Consider the following 17860-nt stretch of genomic DNA (forward strand, 5'->3'; position numbering starts at 1 on the left):
CCCGTGACCCTCCCCCTGTCCTCTCTTTCTCCTTCGCGCGCATATTCTTTCGATCTCTCCTCCTCTCAACCTCCCACTCGCGCATTTCTTCCCCCGGTGCAACCAGACTCTCGTTCCTTTCCCTCCCAACCCCCGGCCGCCCTCCTGCCATGCCGCCTTCCGTCTTTCTTTCTCTCTCTCCGTTAGTCTCCGAGTGCGCGTCTGTGCATTGTTAGGGCCATTACGGGAGCCAATTAATCTATGCACAATTTTATAATTAAACGGCTAATAGCGCATAGAATTATAGTCCAGGGCCGCGCGCACTCCCACGTATCCTGCTGCGTTCGTGGGTTACGTATACGCGCCGAGAAAGACATTTAAGGGAAGGAAGAAGGAAAGGAAGAAGATAGAAACGAGGAAATCTCGTTCGTGTGCGCGGTTTCTTATCGCGATCTACCGCTTATTCGTTCACTCGCTCGCGCGCTTCTTCATTCTCTTTTCGTCTTCTGGCGTCTTTCGATGAAACGCTATCGGGACACGCGGACGTTTCGCGGCGATCCACACCGCTCGGTCAGAATCCAGCAAATTGACGAGGATAATTGCCTCGTCTCGTTAGCGAGCGTATATGGCATCAATTAGGCATATTCGAGAAGAAAAGAGTACTGAACTAGCCTCGATGCACGGAATCGAGGACACTGCGCGGCGACGATTCTCGCGTAGGCGATAGTCAAACCGTACTTTCGATCCCTGATCCAAGGGACGATGAGCGCGGATTGGGTCCAGGGGAGAACGTGGTGGTTGGACACGAGGAAGCGAGCGTTGCAGCGCAGCCGGTGCCACGCTATAAACCGCAAGAAAAATCCCCCTGAATTATCGGTGCGGTTCTCGGTGCATGCTGTTGCATCGATGGCGATAGAAGCGCGCTGGCCACGGTCGGATGACCGTGTAACTGTGTGCGCGGACCAACGGTCCATGGATGGAACATCGGTGTGTAGTCGTTGCCGCTGTTACCACTGCCGTGCATTATCAGAATGTAACGACGTCAGCGGTACACGCGACGAGGCCGGACCGCACACACGAGAACCATACCGCGGTCTCTTAATCATCCGATTTTTCCTGGCGATACTCCCTCGCCGCTCCTGCCGCCCCTTTCACCCCCGCTCGATCCTGCCCCTCTCATTTTTCCAATCGATTTTTGGCTAGCACACTCTCGTATTCACCGAGATAACGAACCACGTTAATTCCGCGTTGTTCCATACATCGTAGATCAATTACACGCGATACCTTCGACATTCCATTCGAAGCACGAGGAGCAGGTTAAGCGTTCTCCGATAGAACGATCTACGAAACGTTTAGTCGCTATTTCGACGAGATCGTTGGTCCCTAGAGAGAAGAAGGAGCGCGTGAAGAAGAGCCCGCGCACGAGCCGACGGCTCGGCCAACTCTGTTCTGTGACTACGACTCGGATTATTTGGATCCCTATCCCTATAGCTTTCTCTTTCCTCCCGTTTTCTCTTTCTCTCCCTGGTCTCTTTTCCGTCTCTGTTCCCTCCGTTCGCTATCCCTCGGCCCTCTTTCTCCTTCGCCCTCTCTGTGTCGCGCTGAATCCGTTTCCGTTGCGACTGCCACTGCGCGCTGCTCGCCGCGATACTATTGTCCACCGACGCCACTGCCTCGTCACCGAATCCACTCTACTTGCGCTCAGCCCTTTCGGCGAGTCTCGATTACGCAGCACGACGATTTGGCGAGATGAAGAAGCAACGGCAGACCGAGTTAAAGGAGGAAATAGTTGGAACGTAGGACGCGTAGGGAGACTCTAAAGTCTGGGACAATATTTCCCCGATAACACCGGATCCCCTCGTTCCGTTTACCATTCCGTTTCGTCTGCCGTCTGACTCGTGGGTGGGGTAAGCTTGTACTACAGCCACTTCTCTCTGTCTCGTCGGTGGGGACGATTCATTCAGAGAAACTGCCGTGAAAGGGACACCTGTTGGCACGGAGGCCCGTTGACAATTCCAGATACAAGGGCACGTGCCTTTACCACAGCCTCCTTTTCCGTAGATACGGCTGCTGATGGAGAATATATCGAAACGAAATGTCAGAGTCGATCGTAAAAGTAGAGTAGTGTCGAAGAGTAGTCGGTCGAAGAGATGAAATTTGTTCCTCGTTTCGATTCGATGGATAGAGCATAGTCGGACTATAGACGATAAGAAAGGAGTCCTCTGTAAACACGGTTAGGAGGAAACGAAACGCGTGTCGAGAAGAAGGGAACGCGCGATTAAAATATTTTTTGGTCGACCGGTAGCTCGGTAAGGAACGTAGCTGGCCGAAGATAAAGTGCTGCCCAGAGGCGACACCGGGCGTTATTAATACACACGAGGATGGTAGCTTCCGTTCTCGGCAACAGAAGCTACAAAAAGCGCACAAACAACCGTAGGTGGCTCTATACCTACGATCGTTGTTATCGTCGCGAATCATCGGCAGATCAGGATAATTTCATACGAAGCCGTGTGCCAGCTTTAGAAAGGTTCGTTCGATCGTTAGCCCTTCTGTTTCACCCTTTTAACCTAGCCGAGGAGATAGTTGCTAGTCTAAATAGCACCGCGATCTATTTCCGTTTACCTGGCCGTGGTGCAGTCCCTGTAGAGTATGTCGAAGTCCTTGCAGCTAAGCAGCTTGCATCGATTGACGCCTGGCTGGATGGCTCCGAGTCCACGCAGAATCCTAACTTGTTCGACATTGCACACCAACGGCACTATATCGAGCCTCTTGAGTTTTGTGTAGACGGTGTGCAAGCCACCGACTAGGTGCTTAAGGAAGAGCTCGAACGCTTGCGGTAGGCAGAGCATCGTGTCCCCGGCTATGATGAACGCGGCCACCTTCTGGCCACGGTAATCGACCAGTTTGCACTCGTTCGCTGTGGGATCGCTGGTACTGATCGGTGGCGGGCTGTTGTACGATCTCGGAGGCAGAACAGCGTGATGGGCGGCCATCAGCTCGAGCGGCGAGCCATGATGACCGCTGAGCATGCCGCCGAGTTGTCCCAACAGGCCCAATCCCGGTGGCGGTAGGCCTGGCATACGGGGCACCATGCCTGGCGGTGCACCAGGTGCTCCTCCGGCGGAAAGAGGCGGCGGACTCAACGGAAGTCCCTGAGGTGGCGAACCTCTGGTTGGCGATCCCGGCGTGGGAACGCCGCGATGCTGTTGCTGTTGCGATTGTTGCTCGCGAATCTGGTCCCGCGGATGAGGTTGTTGATGCGACGGTGGCGGTTGATGCTGCGACCCGTGGAGCTGTTGCTGATTTTGTTGAGCCGACGGGCTGTGTGGATGTTTGGGACTGCCGGTTACGGGACTGGCGCGGCTGCTGTGATCCGAAGCGCTATCCATCGCTCCGTGATCCATCGACTCTCTAAAGGACACGTGTCTTTCTCTTGTTGACCACGTTCCTTAAGATTTATTCTTTTGCCTTCTCAATGGGAACTCCTTCTCGCCCGTTCCTCGGAGATGTCGTTTCTTCGCTCTCCCTCTTTCCTCGCCGCAGTTCTCGCCACGTGGACACCACGAGATACGAGGAACTCGGGATACCGGCACGAGTCAACGCATACTAGACCGATCTCTTCTTCTTTTCGTACCGATTCTAGCTCGTTCGGCTGCCAACACCAGCCGACGAGGAAGCTGCCGTCGATCCAGGGTCAGCCACGGGTATCTCAGCTCTTCGCAAGCGTCACTGTCACTCGGGTAAACTGTCGCGTCTCACGGAGTACGTTGGACCGTGTACGTAAGTAACAATTTCACTGTGCACAACCACTGGAACAATCGTGTCCATGACAATCGACCGTTGTCACTCGATACGGGCCTCGACGTCGACTTCGTTCTCGTTGCGGACAGGTCCGTGTTCCGCGTGACGCTGGTCGGCTTCGCTCGAGGAGCAGCCAAGCTGCCCCTCGTTCAACGATTCACCAACCACGAGTTTTCCTTCGCGACGCGTAGGTGCTTTTCTTCTCACTGAGGAAACTGGTTCACACGAGAGTAGACGACTAGATGACGCGATGTCGCGCGACAATATTTCTTGCCTTTGAAAAACGCGTGGACAACGAACCGTCGTTGTTGGGTCGAGGACGATCGGTAGGACAGGATTGACGCATAGACGAGGGACGCGCGACGCAAACGACAGCGACGTACACCGCGAACGCAAACGAGAACGACGAAGATACTGTCGCGCGTGATAGCAACCGCGAGAACGACGATGATGACACGAACACAACGACGACGACGACGACGACGACGACGACGATGACGATGACGACGACGACGATGACGATGATGACGACGACGACGACGACGACGACGACGACGGCGACAGCAGCGGCGGCGGCGACGACGACGACGACGACGACGACGACGACGAAAGCGGCTGCGGCTGCGGCGGTAACTCGCAGGGACGCGCGTCGCTCGTTCTCAAAGTGGCAAACGCTCTCTCGGTCGAGTCGGGAGTATTTCCCTACCCAGTCACAGATGTAATAAATAAAAACATCAGTGGAAGCCCGAGGAACGGGGAGGATGGGCGTTCTGTGCGCGCAACCGACTATCCGGTTGGCGGAGCCACCGGGGTGGCAGTTCTCCCTATTGGACGGTAACCTCGTACCGTCGACGCCTTTCGAACCTTCCCTCGGCTGGTGGCGGGACGAGCGAGTATTCCCCACTACGAGGCAACCTCTGCCACCGACGACGCGCACCGACGATGCCGACCGGGACGATTCCGGGGGCGACTAACACACGGAGACATCCAGACGCAGACGCGAGTCTCGACAAGACAGTACGATTCGAACCTACCGCCGATCTACGCGCTACGAGTGGGGATTTCTTCTTTTTCCTCGCGACCTCTCCCTCCACACCACCCTTTGCTCTCTCGGCTCGCCTCTCCTCGCTGCCCCTCGTAGCCCACGTTACTCTTTACCTCGCCTCACCTAAACCTAACCTCCCCCTAACACCGACCCACCCCACCGCGCTTCTGTCGCGTTTCGGGTCTTCCCTCCTCCTCCTCCTCCTCCTCCTCCACCTCCTCCTCCTCCACCTCCTTCTCCTCCTCCTTCTTTCTCCTTTCTTCTCTTCCCTTTTTTGCTTTCTTCCGCGCGGTACCCCTCGCCAGTTTCCTTTTCTCTTTCGTTCACGACTTTTCCGTTTACCAACCCCTTCGTCGCTTTCCTTCCACTCTTTTCGTTTGCTATCTGTGTCTCTCGCTCGCCTTCTTTCGCTCTGTTCCTTTCTCTTTTCTTCGCCACCCCGTGCGCCCAAACTCTCCTATTCGCTACCTTTCTTCTTTTGCTCTCTTCTTCACCTGTCTACCACCTCCCTCTTCCTCCCTACCTCTTGCTCGCTCGCTTTCCCTTTTTCTCTCTTCGCACGCACTCGCGCCCTCTTTATCTCGAACGAATGCACGACCTCTCTCCTACTCGCTCTGTCTGCCTCTTCGTAGATGCCTCCCACTTCTTCTTCCAGCTTCTCCTCCTACCTTGGCCTATGGCTTATACGTTATACGCTCTCTCGAACTCGCGCTCTCTCGCGCGACCAGCGGTAGCCTCCACCTCGTTTCTCCCTCTGTTCCGTCATACCCAACCGTCTCTGTCGGTTTCTCCCTGTTCCTCGGTTCTCTGTCCGTACGACGAAGAATGTCGCCGGCGTTCGAATCGATCGGTCGGTCTCCGCGCGCGCGGGGGGTCCCCCTTCCGTTACTTGCATCCTCTCCTGCCCCGCAGAAAGAGCCTATCCTCCCTGCCACCTTCTTCTTCGCCGTTCCCTCGGATCTCCTCTACCATATTCGCCATCAGCATTACACGAGCGCACTTATTTCTTCTGTAGGTAACTTCGCTTCCTCGCGATCTCTCTCTGCTCCTCGACCACCCTCTTTCGCCCCTTCCTGCCCTTCCTTCGCCCGCCTGTCCGTCCCCTCCCCTCCCCTCCCCCGCCAAGCCAAGTATTGCTACCACCTTTTCTCTGCTCCTCCTCCCGCGGCATACGCGATATACCATACCCGACACTCTCCGCGGCTCTCTGTAAGCTCCGAGTATGAGTGCTTAATATCTTTGTACCATACCTAAAGCGTCCGTATTCGCCGATGCTTCTTACGTCCGAACTTTCCCTGGAGGCTCTCCGCGCGTAACATCTCTCGTCTGTCGCTAATTTCCGCCGCCGCCGCCGCCGCCGCCGCCGCCGCTCATTCTACTTCGTCGTACAAAAAACCTCTGGTTTCACTATCCGCGATTAGCGGTTGCTCCCGCTTCCATTCCTTTTTACATCCTGCGTGTTTCTTCTGAAACGATGGAAACCAATTGGCTCGATGATCGATCTTAGTATCCAGCGAAGCGAAATAAAAAATTAAGATCGGAGGAAAGACGCACTGCGCTCGATTAACTTGTCATAGGCGAGAGTTCAAAGGCTGTGGAGACGGGTGAGAAAGAAGCAAGTGGGAAAAACCATCGTTTAGCCTTTTTCCAACGGTGAACCCCCGATCAGTTCTCATCAGTCCGGTGACCCAGATCCACGAGGAAAGACCCTCTGCGTTTGTTACGAGTATATAGTATATACACGTATATAGGTAATAGGCTTCGCACACGTATTCCTCCACCGCAGCTGATCCCTTGACCTCGTGCAACCCCAAATGAAACGAGACCCCCTGGGCCTAACGTTCATTGACCATCGCTAGTCGTTCGAGTGGGGTTCGATCATCCTGAATCTTTCTCCACGAAAGCTTCTCCAAATGTCTTTGCTTCGAGATCTCGTCTCTTAGATACCAAACATCCTTTGAAATCGCAGTAGTTCGTCGTCAGGTTTCTCACTCGGCCTACATTCAGCCAAATGGCATATTGTTAATATCGCTTATAAGAAAGAAACATGCGGTTCATCGCGAATAAAGGTAACATCCTCTAGATAGGGTATTCGTTTTCATCGACGATAAAGATATTGTTTGCAGCGAAAAGGCGATCGATCGCGAGATCCAAGTCCCTCGTCCGAGGAAGGTCGAGGATCGGTAGGGGACCGATGTTTGCCACGAACCAAACCACGTCCAATTAGTGGAATTAATACCGGTTGGCTTTGGGGGAGCTAATGCCTCTGTGTGCATACCTACGGGTATGCACGTCGATGACTGCACTTTCCTTCGTGCGTAATGAAGGACAATCCCGTCGGTTGGACCGAGCAGCCCGATGCATTCGCTCGTCCAAGCAACCGCTGCCTCCTCTTGTTTTGCGGTCACGAGAAAATATCTGGAACCCACGAGATTACGACTTTGAACGTGCCCTGGCTAACGGTGTTCGTGTCTTTCTGTCCGGCCACCAGAAAACAATTTCGTTCACGACGTTGTTTGCTCTCTGTAGACCAAGTTTCGTTGTGAAAAAGAGACAAAAGGTACTATTTACAGAAAATTGCTGCTTCAAGCACCCTATAAATTCCTCTATATCGTGTTAGTTTCCCTTTGAAGTTGGATTCAGACTTGTCTGATATTTCGTAGGCGGTAAAATCTGTTGGACAAGAGAAGGTGAACCGATCGACGACAGACGGATTTTCAGGCAAGTCGGCCGAGTATGATACGCATTGTTCGAGCGTTCACGGGACTGCGGTTCGCTAGCGGCGTTCCTGTTACTGCTCATTGGCCACCCTGCACGGGAGAATTGCGCGAAGCGCAAGCAGAGAACGCTGCCTCTCTCGTGCATAGCTGTTACGTAACCCTCGTCATTGTTTGCGCGTCGTCGTCACAGAACTGTAACAGAGCGTACGGCAAAAAGGAGGGTAACGTGTAACGTTGGATAAGAGAGGGAAAAAAGCGCGAATTTTTGTCGAAAGAGCATGCATAGAAGGAAGGTATTCCGCACCAACCAACCGGACACGCGTCAGAAGGACTCCACTGCACCGGAAGCGTCGCTCTTCTCCGTTTCTTTGTCCGACGTTCCGTTTACCGTACCCGCGACACGAATTTTTGTCCAGGTTTTTTGCCTCCGTTATCCTATCGCCATTAGTCGCGTTAACCTGTGCAAAAGAAAAAGAGGGAAAAGGGAAAGAAAGAAGAGAATACAGGGGGAAGAGTTAATAGAGTAGAGCGTTTATCAGACTGGCTGCTACTGCCGATCGTCTCCTTTGCAATTGCCACCTTGTCGTCTGTCGCTTCGATTCCCTTTGCTCGACGTGTTTCCGGTTCGATGCTCGCGATCGTCTTTCCATTCTCTTCAAATTTACCAGCAGGCTTTCTATGGCCGTCGATTCGTCGCCTGTATATCAAAGGCAAAAGAAAACATCGATCGAATTAACGTAATTACTTGTTCGTGCGAGATACGTGCGCGTCGCGGCAAAACAGGCGTCAAAGTCGATCGAGAGTCACGAAAGAGCGGGATTTTACAAAACGTTAATTGCGCGCGGTTTATATACAGCGCGGCTTGGTATAGAGGCCGGCACGAGAGAAAAATCAAGAGCTAAAATAATGGATTTTGAGGAGGGATGAAAAACGACGGTAATTTTTCTGGACACGTACGCCACCGTTCGGTTTTTCAGCGCGGCTTACGCGCAACTAATTACCCATATGCCACGTGTTATTATAAATAGCCAATCGTTACCGACACAGCCGCATCCGCGATTCGCCCATAATGGCGTGTTATCGGATAAATAAAACGGATAGCCACGGGAGGGTGCGCTCCGATTATGCATCGACGCCTCCCGTGAGCGTATGTACCTACTCTCTGACCACCCGTACTGTTTTCCCAACGAACGACCAGCTTTTATTTCTCGTCGACTTTAATCCGCACGCTGACGACAACGCCGATCACGTTTATTCGTTACGACGCTCTCGATTCCACTCCCTTTGAATCTGCTCGACGAAACGAGCGTGTGTCTCACAGGGGAAAACTACTAAGAAAAGCAACAACGACAAAAATGCTGATATCTTTTAAATTATAATTCCGAATAACAGTTTTCTAATTTTCAAATAAACATCTTTCACTTTTGAATTTGAATTTGTAATTGGAAATCCCTCGAATTTCCTCTCACCCTATAAAATTAAACAGCCACTGTATATAATTAAAATCGATACCTAGATTCAACAAAATGACTAATACCTTTCCGAGGACAGGATGACGCGTTGGCCCGCCATGATATTCAAACTAAACGCATTAGAAAGCTCATTTAAATACGACACAATGCCGAGCACGAGCGGACCGCGGTTGCGCGATATCATTCGTCGGTTGAAATAATGCTGTCCAAAAATGCCGATCGAATGTTACGAAAATTCTTCGCGTTCTTCTACTCGCCAACAAACTGATTAGCAGATCACGAGATGACTAGCAATATTGCTAGTTTCGCTAACGCTAAATGGGAAACGTCATTCGATTCGCAAGCGGTATGGGTTGGTAATCGCGCGGCTTGGTTACTCTCTCCGTGTCAATACTTTTCCACGGTGAACGCGACACAAGACAATCACGTTGACACCCGGTGATGGATGTCCCGGCTGCTCAAAATACCCCCCTCAGTTTTCCCGCCAATAAAGCCCATTGTAAATGCGAACTATTCGAAATATTAGAGCGGCAACGGCGATTACCGGCCGTTCAGTCATCGCTTCTGACGCACCGTAATCCTTTCCATCTTCCTCCGCGTCCTTTTTTGTTCTCCCGTTGCCGCACCGCCTCTCCGGACTTTCGCCGACACGGCCTAAGTCCGCATCATCCCCGAATATGCCTCTTCCCTCGGCGACAGGAACTCTCCATTCGATCGTCAACTTCCTTAGTCAGGTAAGAGGCAAGAGTTTGCGATCGAATGTCGAAACATCCTGCTGACAACATATCTATTATTATCCGGCAACGGGTGTCCCTCTATCTGCTGCTGATAATCTAACGTGCCTCGTGCTCAATGAACAGCGTAACAATACTATTCCAGCAACCGCGCGCAAGAAGACAACCGACGAATAGATCGACTGCTCTGTTACCGACGTGCAACGGTAACGAACCACCTTCCTGTCACTTCTCGTTGCTCGTTATCAGCTCACGTTGCGAGCCCCTTTGCATCTAAAGAGAAAAAAAAGGACAACCAAAAAGGACAAGTATGTCGTAGGCGGTAGCCGTCCTTTTTCTTCTAGACGTACAACGGAAGATTCGTTATGGCGAATAACTCGTTGAAATAGTTCGTACTCTTTGCCTCTCTTTAACATGGAATTATTCTGAACGAGTTCTACGAAAGAAGAAGTACAGGATCGGTCGCGTTCCTCCGGGGCTTTCGACTCCGCGAACGCCGCAAAGCTTAAAGAGATAGGATTACTTGCGATTCGAAATTTATTTACACCAGCCTTAATCCCTATTATAGCCGCACGCGTAGCCCGAGGAAATGGCCGAGCAATTTCGGATTTGGACTGCCGAGAGATGATGGATCGCCGTTTCGTAGGCCGCCACTGATGATACCTCGCAGATGTAACCTCCACACCCTTTTCGGACGAAACCACTTGCCAGTGATTATCGATTAAACGCATGCACGTTACCTCGATTCTCTGCTCGTCACGATTTTCCTCCTATTTTCTTTTCCTTCCTTTCTTTTCTCGGTTTCGTTACGGATCCGCTCGACATCTGGCTCGTGCCAAAACTCTCCTCCGCTTTGTTACCCCTCACCCGTCTCACGCGCCTAAAACAACCAACGGTTTCAGATTTAAAAGATAAAAGACGATTCGATTGATACGAGAGATCGAGTGACAAATTCTCGATCGTACGCAAGAAGCAAACGTTTTGCGACGACAGAGAGTTGAGATGCTTTGTACTCGGGCGATGATTGCTGGCTGAAACTTGGATATTGTCTCGCGCCCTGTAACGAGCAATCTCGATAGGATTAAAACGTTGTTTACCGGAACAGAAAGCCGGGACTTTGGGTTTACTTGGCGTAGTCGACACAGGCGCATCCTAGCGGCCTCGACTTCCTGGTGAATGCATACGTTTACAAGAACGCGTTGTTGTACTCCCGTTTAACTTCTCTCGTTACGCGAGTTACTCGAGCCGGCCGGTCTATCGAAGTTGCCGATAAAAATTAACATCCATATAGCAGGCCGCGTGCAAGCCACTTGAACTCCCGGAAATGTCCGACATATGTTGCCACTTCAGATAATCCAAAGCTTTTACAATAATCTAATCAGCATCACGGAACGAGAAATACATTTAACATGATCGATCAAATCTGCGGTTCCGTTAAATGAATTTCGACCCAAGCTTTCAAAGATAAAACGACTCTTCACTGGGATACATCTGTCCATTACGATATGTTGCGCATTCGAAGCGCGCAAATACGATTTCCAAACCTCTCAGAGTGACATCTAGCTTAAGACATTGCATGCACTCGTGAAATTGAAGACAGGATAAGAAAGACACGAGAGAGTAGACATTTTTTGGCGAAAAAATGATCAAGAATCATGAAACGAGTCGACTAAGGCTTCGTAAGAGTTTTGTTGCAAAGCTGAAAGTCAGACGGGCAAGTTAGAATACGCCCGAGGAGATACATGCTCCTTTAGCTTTATAAATAATAAATTCGCGTGAGAACACAGCAAGGGAGACAAAGATAGAGACAGGACGGAGAAAAGGAAGAAACATATACAAGAGAATAGTGTATGAAAGCGAGGGAGGGTGGAAAGAGATAGAGACAAGTGGTAATAAAGAGCAAGCAGTAAGAGCGTCGAAGTGACGTCCTGTGTCGCGGAGTCATAAACTGGGCCCCAAGATCTCAGGCTTACACTCTTATTAAAACGTCGTCCTGCATATTGACGGTTATTGATCACCTTTCGCACACCTCGGCGCTTTTACTATACAAGGTTCGTCTCACCTTGAAAACCGCGAATGCTTCAACGTTCAAAAAGGCTTGGACGATATCAATATAGAAATACACATTTGATCATGTTCGATAACGCCTGATCTATGAAAATGATGATTTCAAACGACAAGTACATATTTTATATTCATGTTAGATCAAAACAAAATATGCGCACACACATCTAGTTTATTATTTATTACCAATGTTATAAATATATAATGTTACCTTAATAGATATGTGTAATATTATAGATTTATAATGTGACAATAATAAATAAATAATAAATAAATAATAAAATAATAATGTGAAAAAGGACCACTCGAATCGAGCATATAAAAATAATAAATTTCACTTCACTTGCTTAAAACAATTTTCGAAACCGTAACGTATGCAAACGCTCTTTTTACGAGCGCTCTTGTTAGCGCTGTAATATTGATAAATTGTACAATTTCTCTGTTATATTCGCTGTCGATATAATTTACAAATACAATTTGTAAGTCAGAATTTCCGGCAGTTGATAATATAGGTGCTTATTATAATCGTCAACTTATCGATAAGTAGATCTTCAATAAGTGAAGTAGCCATTTTTAGTCAAATCTAATGGAATCATTACTTTTATTGCACTTACTGTTCTTTGACGTTATGATTGTTTATCGTGTTTGATTTATAGATTAAAAGTAAGGTATGTACAAATTAATAGCTACCAGTGAAAATGAAATAATCTGTAACACTATCAATCTAAAGTTTGATTGTCATTTTATTTAAATGAAATAAAATTTCGTTGAATTCTTAGATTCTTGTAAACAAAACAAGTGATTTAAAAGAATGGTGAAGATATAACTATACTTTCCTTTATATCTTTTTACTGATTCATATCAAATTAATAAATACTTTGATCGTTACATTTAGTCTGTTTTGCAATAGAAATTGCAGCCTAATAATGGGTAACGCTGGCAGTAATCAACCAGTTGGCCATCATCACACTAGCAGCACAAATAGAGAACACCGCCATACTAAAGAATATCCTCCACCTTCACCAGGGAAGGAAGGCCAAGCTTTTGTTTTTGATAAGAAACCAAGTCAAAAATTAGTTTTCCAATCATCTCATGAGGAGGAAGAACCTTATTTTGCTAAGGTATTTTTCGTAATTCGTTATGTTAAATACATTAATTGCAAATTCACAGAAGGATCTATTTAAAAAGTTTTGTCATCCTTTTTACCAACAGACTAATACACATCAAGATGGAGAAGACTTTAGTTCTCAACGTCCACGCTCTAATACAGTATCTGAAGGAACCAAAGTAGCAGATAGCAAAGTTTTACCAACGGTGTTTAAATGGGAGGGAGGTGGTAAACAGGTTTATATCAGTGGAACTTTTACTGGATGGAAAACATTACCAATGGTTAAGAGTCATGGTGATTTTGTAACAATTATTGATTTGCCTGAGGGAGAACATCAATATAAATTTTTTGTTGATGGTGAATGGAGACACGATCCAGATATAGTAAGAAATAATTTTGCTAATTTTAAACGATATTAAAATATCCATTCATTTGTACATGCTTTAATAAAAATATTTTATTGATAGAAAATTGTTGATAATGGAATGGGTTCCAAGAATAATTTGGTATCTGTAAGAAAATCTGATTTTGAAGTTTTTCAAGCACTTGCAAAAGATAGCGAGGGTGTTACTAGTAGTGCTCAGACTGAGTACGGGCAAGAAATTCCTCCTAATAAGCCCTGGGAGAAAGTAGCTGGTCCACCAATATTGCCACCTCATTTGCTTCAAGTTATTCTCAATAAAGATACTCCCTTATCTGTAAGTTTACAAAAATGTATTAACAAGCATTTTAATTTGTTACAAAATGTATTATTAGTTTTACCAATACTAATTTCAGTGTGAACCAACACTTCTACCAGAACCAAATCATGTTATGTTAAATCATCTATATGCTTTAAGCATTAAGGATAGCGTAATGGTTCTATCGGCGACGCATCGTTATCGTAAAAAATATGTTACAACCTTATTATACAAACCAATTTAAGATCCTTCGGTCATTCCCTAAGATATTGGCAATTGTTAGTTACATCGAATCATGGTATATTTTGTAGGTAAGATGAAATATCGGTGTATAAAACAAATATTTGGAAATTGACAAACATAGAGTTTCTTGTATTTGAAATGTTAAATAATGTAATTATTATTTATTAAAATGAAATATTTTCCATTAGATATCTTGCATATAATAAGCCATTTTTACTAAATATACATTTTATTCTATGATTGATTCTGCTCGCTATCTATATATGTATATAGTATATACCTTCTTTTCTTAAATACCAAATATTTTATTTAAATCGTATTATCAGTTATTTCCATCTGATTAGAATAAGGAGGTTCAGATCTTGTTGTGAGAAAATAGGTTCCAGTCGCCATTTTATCAACATGTTCTCCTAGTAGTGTAGTTTTGGAATAATTACAACTTCCTTGCATAAATTGATCCCATGTATCACACTTACTCGCCACAAACCCGGTTTTAGAACCAATACTTTCGGTAAAATATACACGTGCTCGACCATGACTACATGCCTCTATAGAAAAAGAAACATAGATATATGTACTTATTGCTAAAGCATACAAATGATATATTACCCATTATTTCTGGAATACAACAGCAACCAGGCTGAACAGCTGTTCCTCCATTTGGGTAGAAATCTACGCTTCCTAAAGGTTGCAAATAGCCTAAGACTCCACCACAAGAATGAATAATATCGACAAACATCGCGTCTGTAGGATCTAATCGAGTTTTATCCGATGTAAGCAAATGAAATCCAGGCAAAGCGGGATCTAAGCCGGTTATTCTTCCTAAGCGTCCGGAAGTTATTAAACTTCCGGTGTTACCAGCTACATGCGCTCCAAGAGAATGCCCTTCGTAAAGTAATAATGAAAATATAGAAAACGTGGAATAATTACTACATCTTAAGTTCATTATATTAATAATATACCAATAAAATGAATATTTTCGGTTTTAAGTTCTGTTTCTGCCACTAAGAAGTCGATAAATTCAGCAGATGTTCTTCCCACCCTTTCTGTATTACGCATTGGTCCAAGGTAGAATGTACTTGCAGCCAGAGGTTGCCAATCAACCATAATAACGTTATAATTGTTATACTTTAAATACGCTACGTAATTATAATAAACGGTAAAATATACCGACTTTCTAGAATTACGTTCTCAAATCTTTAAAATGACAATACCTTCTTTCATATCAACGAGACCAGTATTCATTGCACTTGATTTCCATCCATGTGTTATAAATTTAGTTTGGCGAGACGGATCAAAATTAGAGTTGTGAAGTCCTTTAGTATCGTTCGTATATAATTGAGTACCATTTTCTGGACCAGATCTTGAAATATATTTATGTTTCAAAACGATTATAAAACATGTTTTCGTAAATATTTAAATTTTATAAACTTCTGAATATACCGAGTATAAAGGACGTAAGAAACTTGTGAGTCAAAAATGCCTCGTTCATCATTTTCAGTGTGTCTCAGTACTGCAACTTGAGGCTGATCATTTCCATCAGGCATAAAAATCCAATCTACCCCATATCCATCGTACCTTTGTTGCAAACCACTGTTCCATGCTTGGCAAACCGTAAAATTAAATAAAATAACAGGCGCAACTAGAATATAGAATATAGTACTAGAGTATAGTAATACAGTCATCGTTTCGCTTTAAAGAAACACCGTATTTAATATGTTAAATAAATTATAAATAATCCTAAAATAATTATACGAGACTCCCACGCGGTGAAGAGTTCAATGTTCTAGTATTTATATATCCTTACTTGACTTAATTTGATGGAAAAAGTTTCAAAGTACAACCTTATAAACCCTGGCAATATCATACTAAACATAAATAAATTCTTTCGCGGCCCAGTTTCCTTTATTTTATCTTTACCGTGGTATCGTACGAGCGGAAATACTGTCAAGTAGTTGTCTGGCATCTGGCAATGTTTTAAACATTATAATTATATTCAAAGAGGTGCAGGTTTTTGTCCAATTAACTGTCGGATATGCTAAGTGTTTCCATATCGCGTTGAAACAGTTACGCGTACACGATATTAAACAAAGTTGTTTTCCATACTGGTAATCATTTTTAAATTGCTTTGTTCCGGAAGCTAACCATTTTTTAATAAAAAAAAGTAAAAATTTTCGTGCTATAGACATTTTTATAGGGAAATAAATTAGGAAATAACATAAAAAAATCTGTATGAACATAAAATATATTAAGATACATTATTATGTAACATATATTTTTAAATCACCATTATTGATTTTTTATGTTACAATTAGTCACTTAACATTTACCAAATATATTCTGATATTAATTTAATTGATAGTTCAGATTTCTTCATTATAGATTCAAGTCAACTTCTGGCCATATGTAATTATTAAAAATACAGTAGACCTTTCATGGTACCAGTAGTCTTCTCCCAAGCTAAAATTATCTGAAAAAATTTATAATAAAAGTGCATTGTTTTCCATTGTTGTAATAACGTCTGCGGTCATAATGAAAGATATTTACGATTTGGTACCGTATTTTCTCCAAATTCTCCGTCACCGAAACAGCCTACCAATGGTACCTCTGGAAACAGCTTTTTGAATATAGTAGACTCTACATCCGTTTCATCAAACATATTTGTTCCACGTTCACAACACGCAAACATGTAACCTATGGAATGTTTTCTTAATGAAACATGATTCTTAAATGATTCCAACTTCTGTTCAACTAGTTCTTTAGTGTTGCAATCTTCATCTATAACTATAGACCATGAATCTATTGCTCCAACTATAATAATTCCAACACAAAATGCATATGAAAAGCATCTCTCGTCATGACTAACATTTTTTGAATTACACACATATAAATCCTTGACTACTCCTCCCCATACAGAAGGTGTAACTCCTCCACTACAAATTGTAAAAACAGCATTATGTTATTATCATATAATATAATAAGATACCAGATTATGAAATTTAGAATTTTACCATATTCGTAATACCCTTGCAGTTCTCTGTGCTAGGGTACGACCTGCTTGATTACAAAATAGTAGAAGGCATTTAGATCTATCAGTTTTATCTTTGAAAAAAGCTAGTTTCATTTGTTGATAATACTGTGTATAATCACTTCGTGAAACAACTGTAATTACTTTCATTGTTACATCAGGTATTTCAGGTAGAAATGCATATACTCTTTTCTGAAGAGCTCTTTCCATTTCTGCATTTTCCATAAGTACACCAAATGTGGACAGTGTTACAATTTCACAACTTCGTGGAAGAACTCGACAAAGGCAATCTTGATAAAATGAAACATAATGATTAAAAGCAAAGTGATATATGTACTTTATGGAAACATTTAACTTAAAATTAAAAAAGCTGCGATATAATTCAAATAAATACCTTGCCTAATGCTTGCTTTATGTATACCTTTAAAAACTAATCCTATTGCTGGTTTGTCCCGTAATTTTTCTATAGCTGTCATATATCTTCTACCAATGTTCATAAAAGTGGTAGGACCTCCCCTAGTTCGTTTCTCATCGTTTGCCACTTCTAACCATGACCTGAAATATAAAGCTCCACATGTTAATACATTTTACAAAAATTTAACACACAAATGTCTACTTTTGAAGTTTATTCAATTTTGATTAAATAAATTTTTGGCAATGCATTTTTTCTTCATTTAGGATACAAAAATTTAATGAAATGTCGAACATATTCACACCTGCAAACCATTGACGCATTCAACAGATCTGCCCAATTCAAATATTTAAATACAAGTCGTAAATCATCATAGGTTAAGTACAAATCAGTATGATGTTTTTTTCTCTCTTTCACATTGGGTGTACTATCATCGTCTTCGTAACTTCTTTTTGCTGATAAACTTGCCATCACTTAATTGTGTAATATAGTAAAATTACTCCGTCCTTTCGTATAATTTAACAAAACGCTACCTTATAATGCGTCAATATTTCAAATCACTATTTACGTATTT

General features: G+C 44.6%; 4 protein-coding genes across 11 annotated transcripts in view; 1 reads left to right on the plus strand and 3 right to left on the minus strand.

Moving 5' to 3' along the window:
- dac (dachshund family transcription factor) overlaps positions 1–4497 on the minus strand; it is a 144232-nt gene extending 139735 nt beyond the window's left edge. For 3 of the 4 annotated variants that reach the window (XM_033347926.2, XM_033347927.2, XM_033347923.2), the window contains exon 1: positions 2602–4497. In XM_033347926.2, coding sequence (XP_033203817.1) covers positions 2602–3383 — 782 coding nt within the window. In that variant the 5' untranslated portion in view covers positions 3384–4497. The remainder of the gene's footprint in view (positions 1–2601) is intronic. The other variant, XM_033347924.2, reaches the window with a different exon arrangement.
- A 7856-nt stretch (positions 4498–12353) lies between these two features.
- alc (5'-AMP-activated protein kinase subunit beta-1) lies at positions 12354–15029 on the plus strand. 3 transcript variants are annotated; one of them, XR_013059085.1, is made up of 6 exons: positions 12354–12483; positions 12726–12936; positions 13028–13306; positions 13391–13621; positions 13701–13914; positions 14479–15029. XR_013059085.1 is itself a non-coding variant. In XM_033348198.2 (5 exons), the coding sequence occupies exons 2-5, from the start codon at positions 12742–12744 to the stop codon at positions 13845–13847; spliced, it is 852 nt and encodes a 283-aa protein (XP_033204089.1). In that variant the 5' UTR covers positions 12354–12483; positions 12726–12741; the 3' UTR covers positions 13848–14035. The 3 variants fall into 3 exon arrangements, 2 of the variants coding, with proteins under 2 accessions (XP_033204089.1, XP_076477165.1); XM_033348198.2 differs by lacking the exon at positions 14479–15029 and having other exon boundaries at positions 13701–14035; XM_076621050.1 differs by lacking the exon at positions 14479–15029 and having other exon boundaries at positions 12360–12483; positions 12711–12936; positions 13701–14035.
- LOC117164815 (pancreatic triacylglycerol lipase) lies at positions 14156–15629 on the minus strand. Its single transcript, XM_033348194.2, has 5 exons — positions 15290–15629; positions 15061–15209; positions 14809–14985; positions 14456–14731; positions 14156–14394 (listed from the first exon to the last, which is right to left on the minus strand). The coding sequence occupies exons 1-5, from the start codon at positions 15529–15531 to the stop codon at positions 14156–14158; spliced, it is 1083 nt and encodes a 360-aa protein (XP_033204085.1). The 5' UTR covers positions 15532–15629.
- Positions 15630–16073: 444 nt separating this feature from the next.
- On the minus strand, positions 16074–17757 carry LOC117164814 (F-box only protein 22-like). 3 transcript variants are annotated; one of them, XM_076621048.1, is made up of 5 exons: positions 17591–17757; positions 17296–17429; positions 16858–17164; positions 16394–16779; positions 16074–16316 (listed from the first exon to the last, which is right to left on the minus strand). In XM_076621048.1, exons 1-5 carry the CDS (start codon positions 17755–17757, stop codon positions 16231–16233), a joined length of 1080 nt encoding a protein of 359 aa, XP_076477163.1. In that variant the 3' UTR covers positions 16074–16230. The 3 variants fall into 3 exon arrangements, with proteins under 3 accessions (XP_076477163.1, XP_076477164.1, XP_033204082.1); XM_076621049.1 differs by having other exon boundaries at positions 16404–16779; positions 17269–17429; XM_033348191.2 differs by having other exon boundaries at positions 17269–17429.
- Positions 17758–17860: the final 103 nt, after the last annotated feature.

The sequence above is a fragment of the Bombus vancouverensis genome, chromosome 8 (assembly GCF_051014615.1).
Source record: "Bombus vancouverensis nearcticus chromosome 8, iyBomVanc1_principal, whole genome shotgun sequence".
Classification (NCBI taxonomy): Eukaryota; Metazoa; Arthropoda; class Insecta; order Hymenoptera; family Apidae; genus Bombus; species Bombus vancouverensis.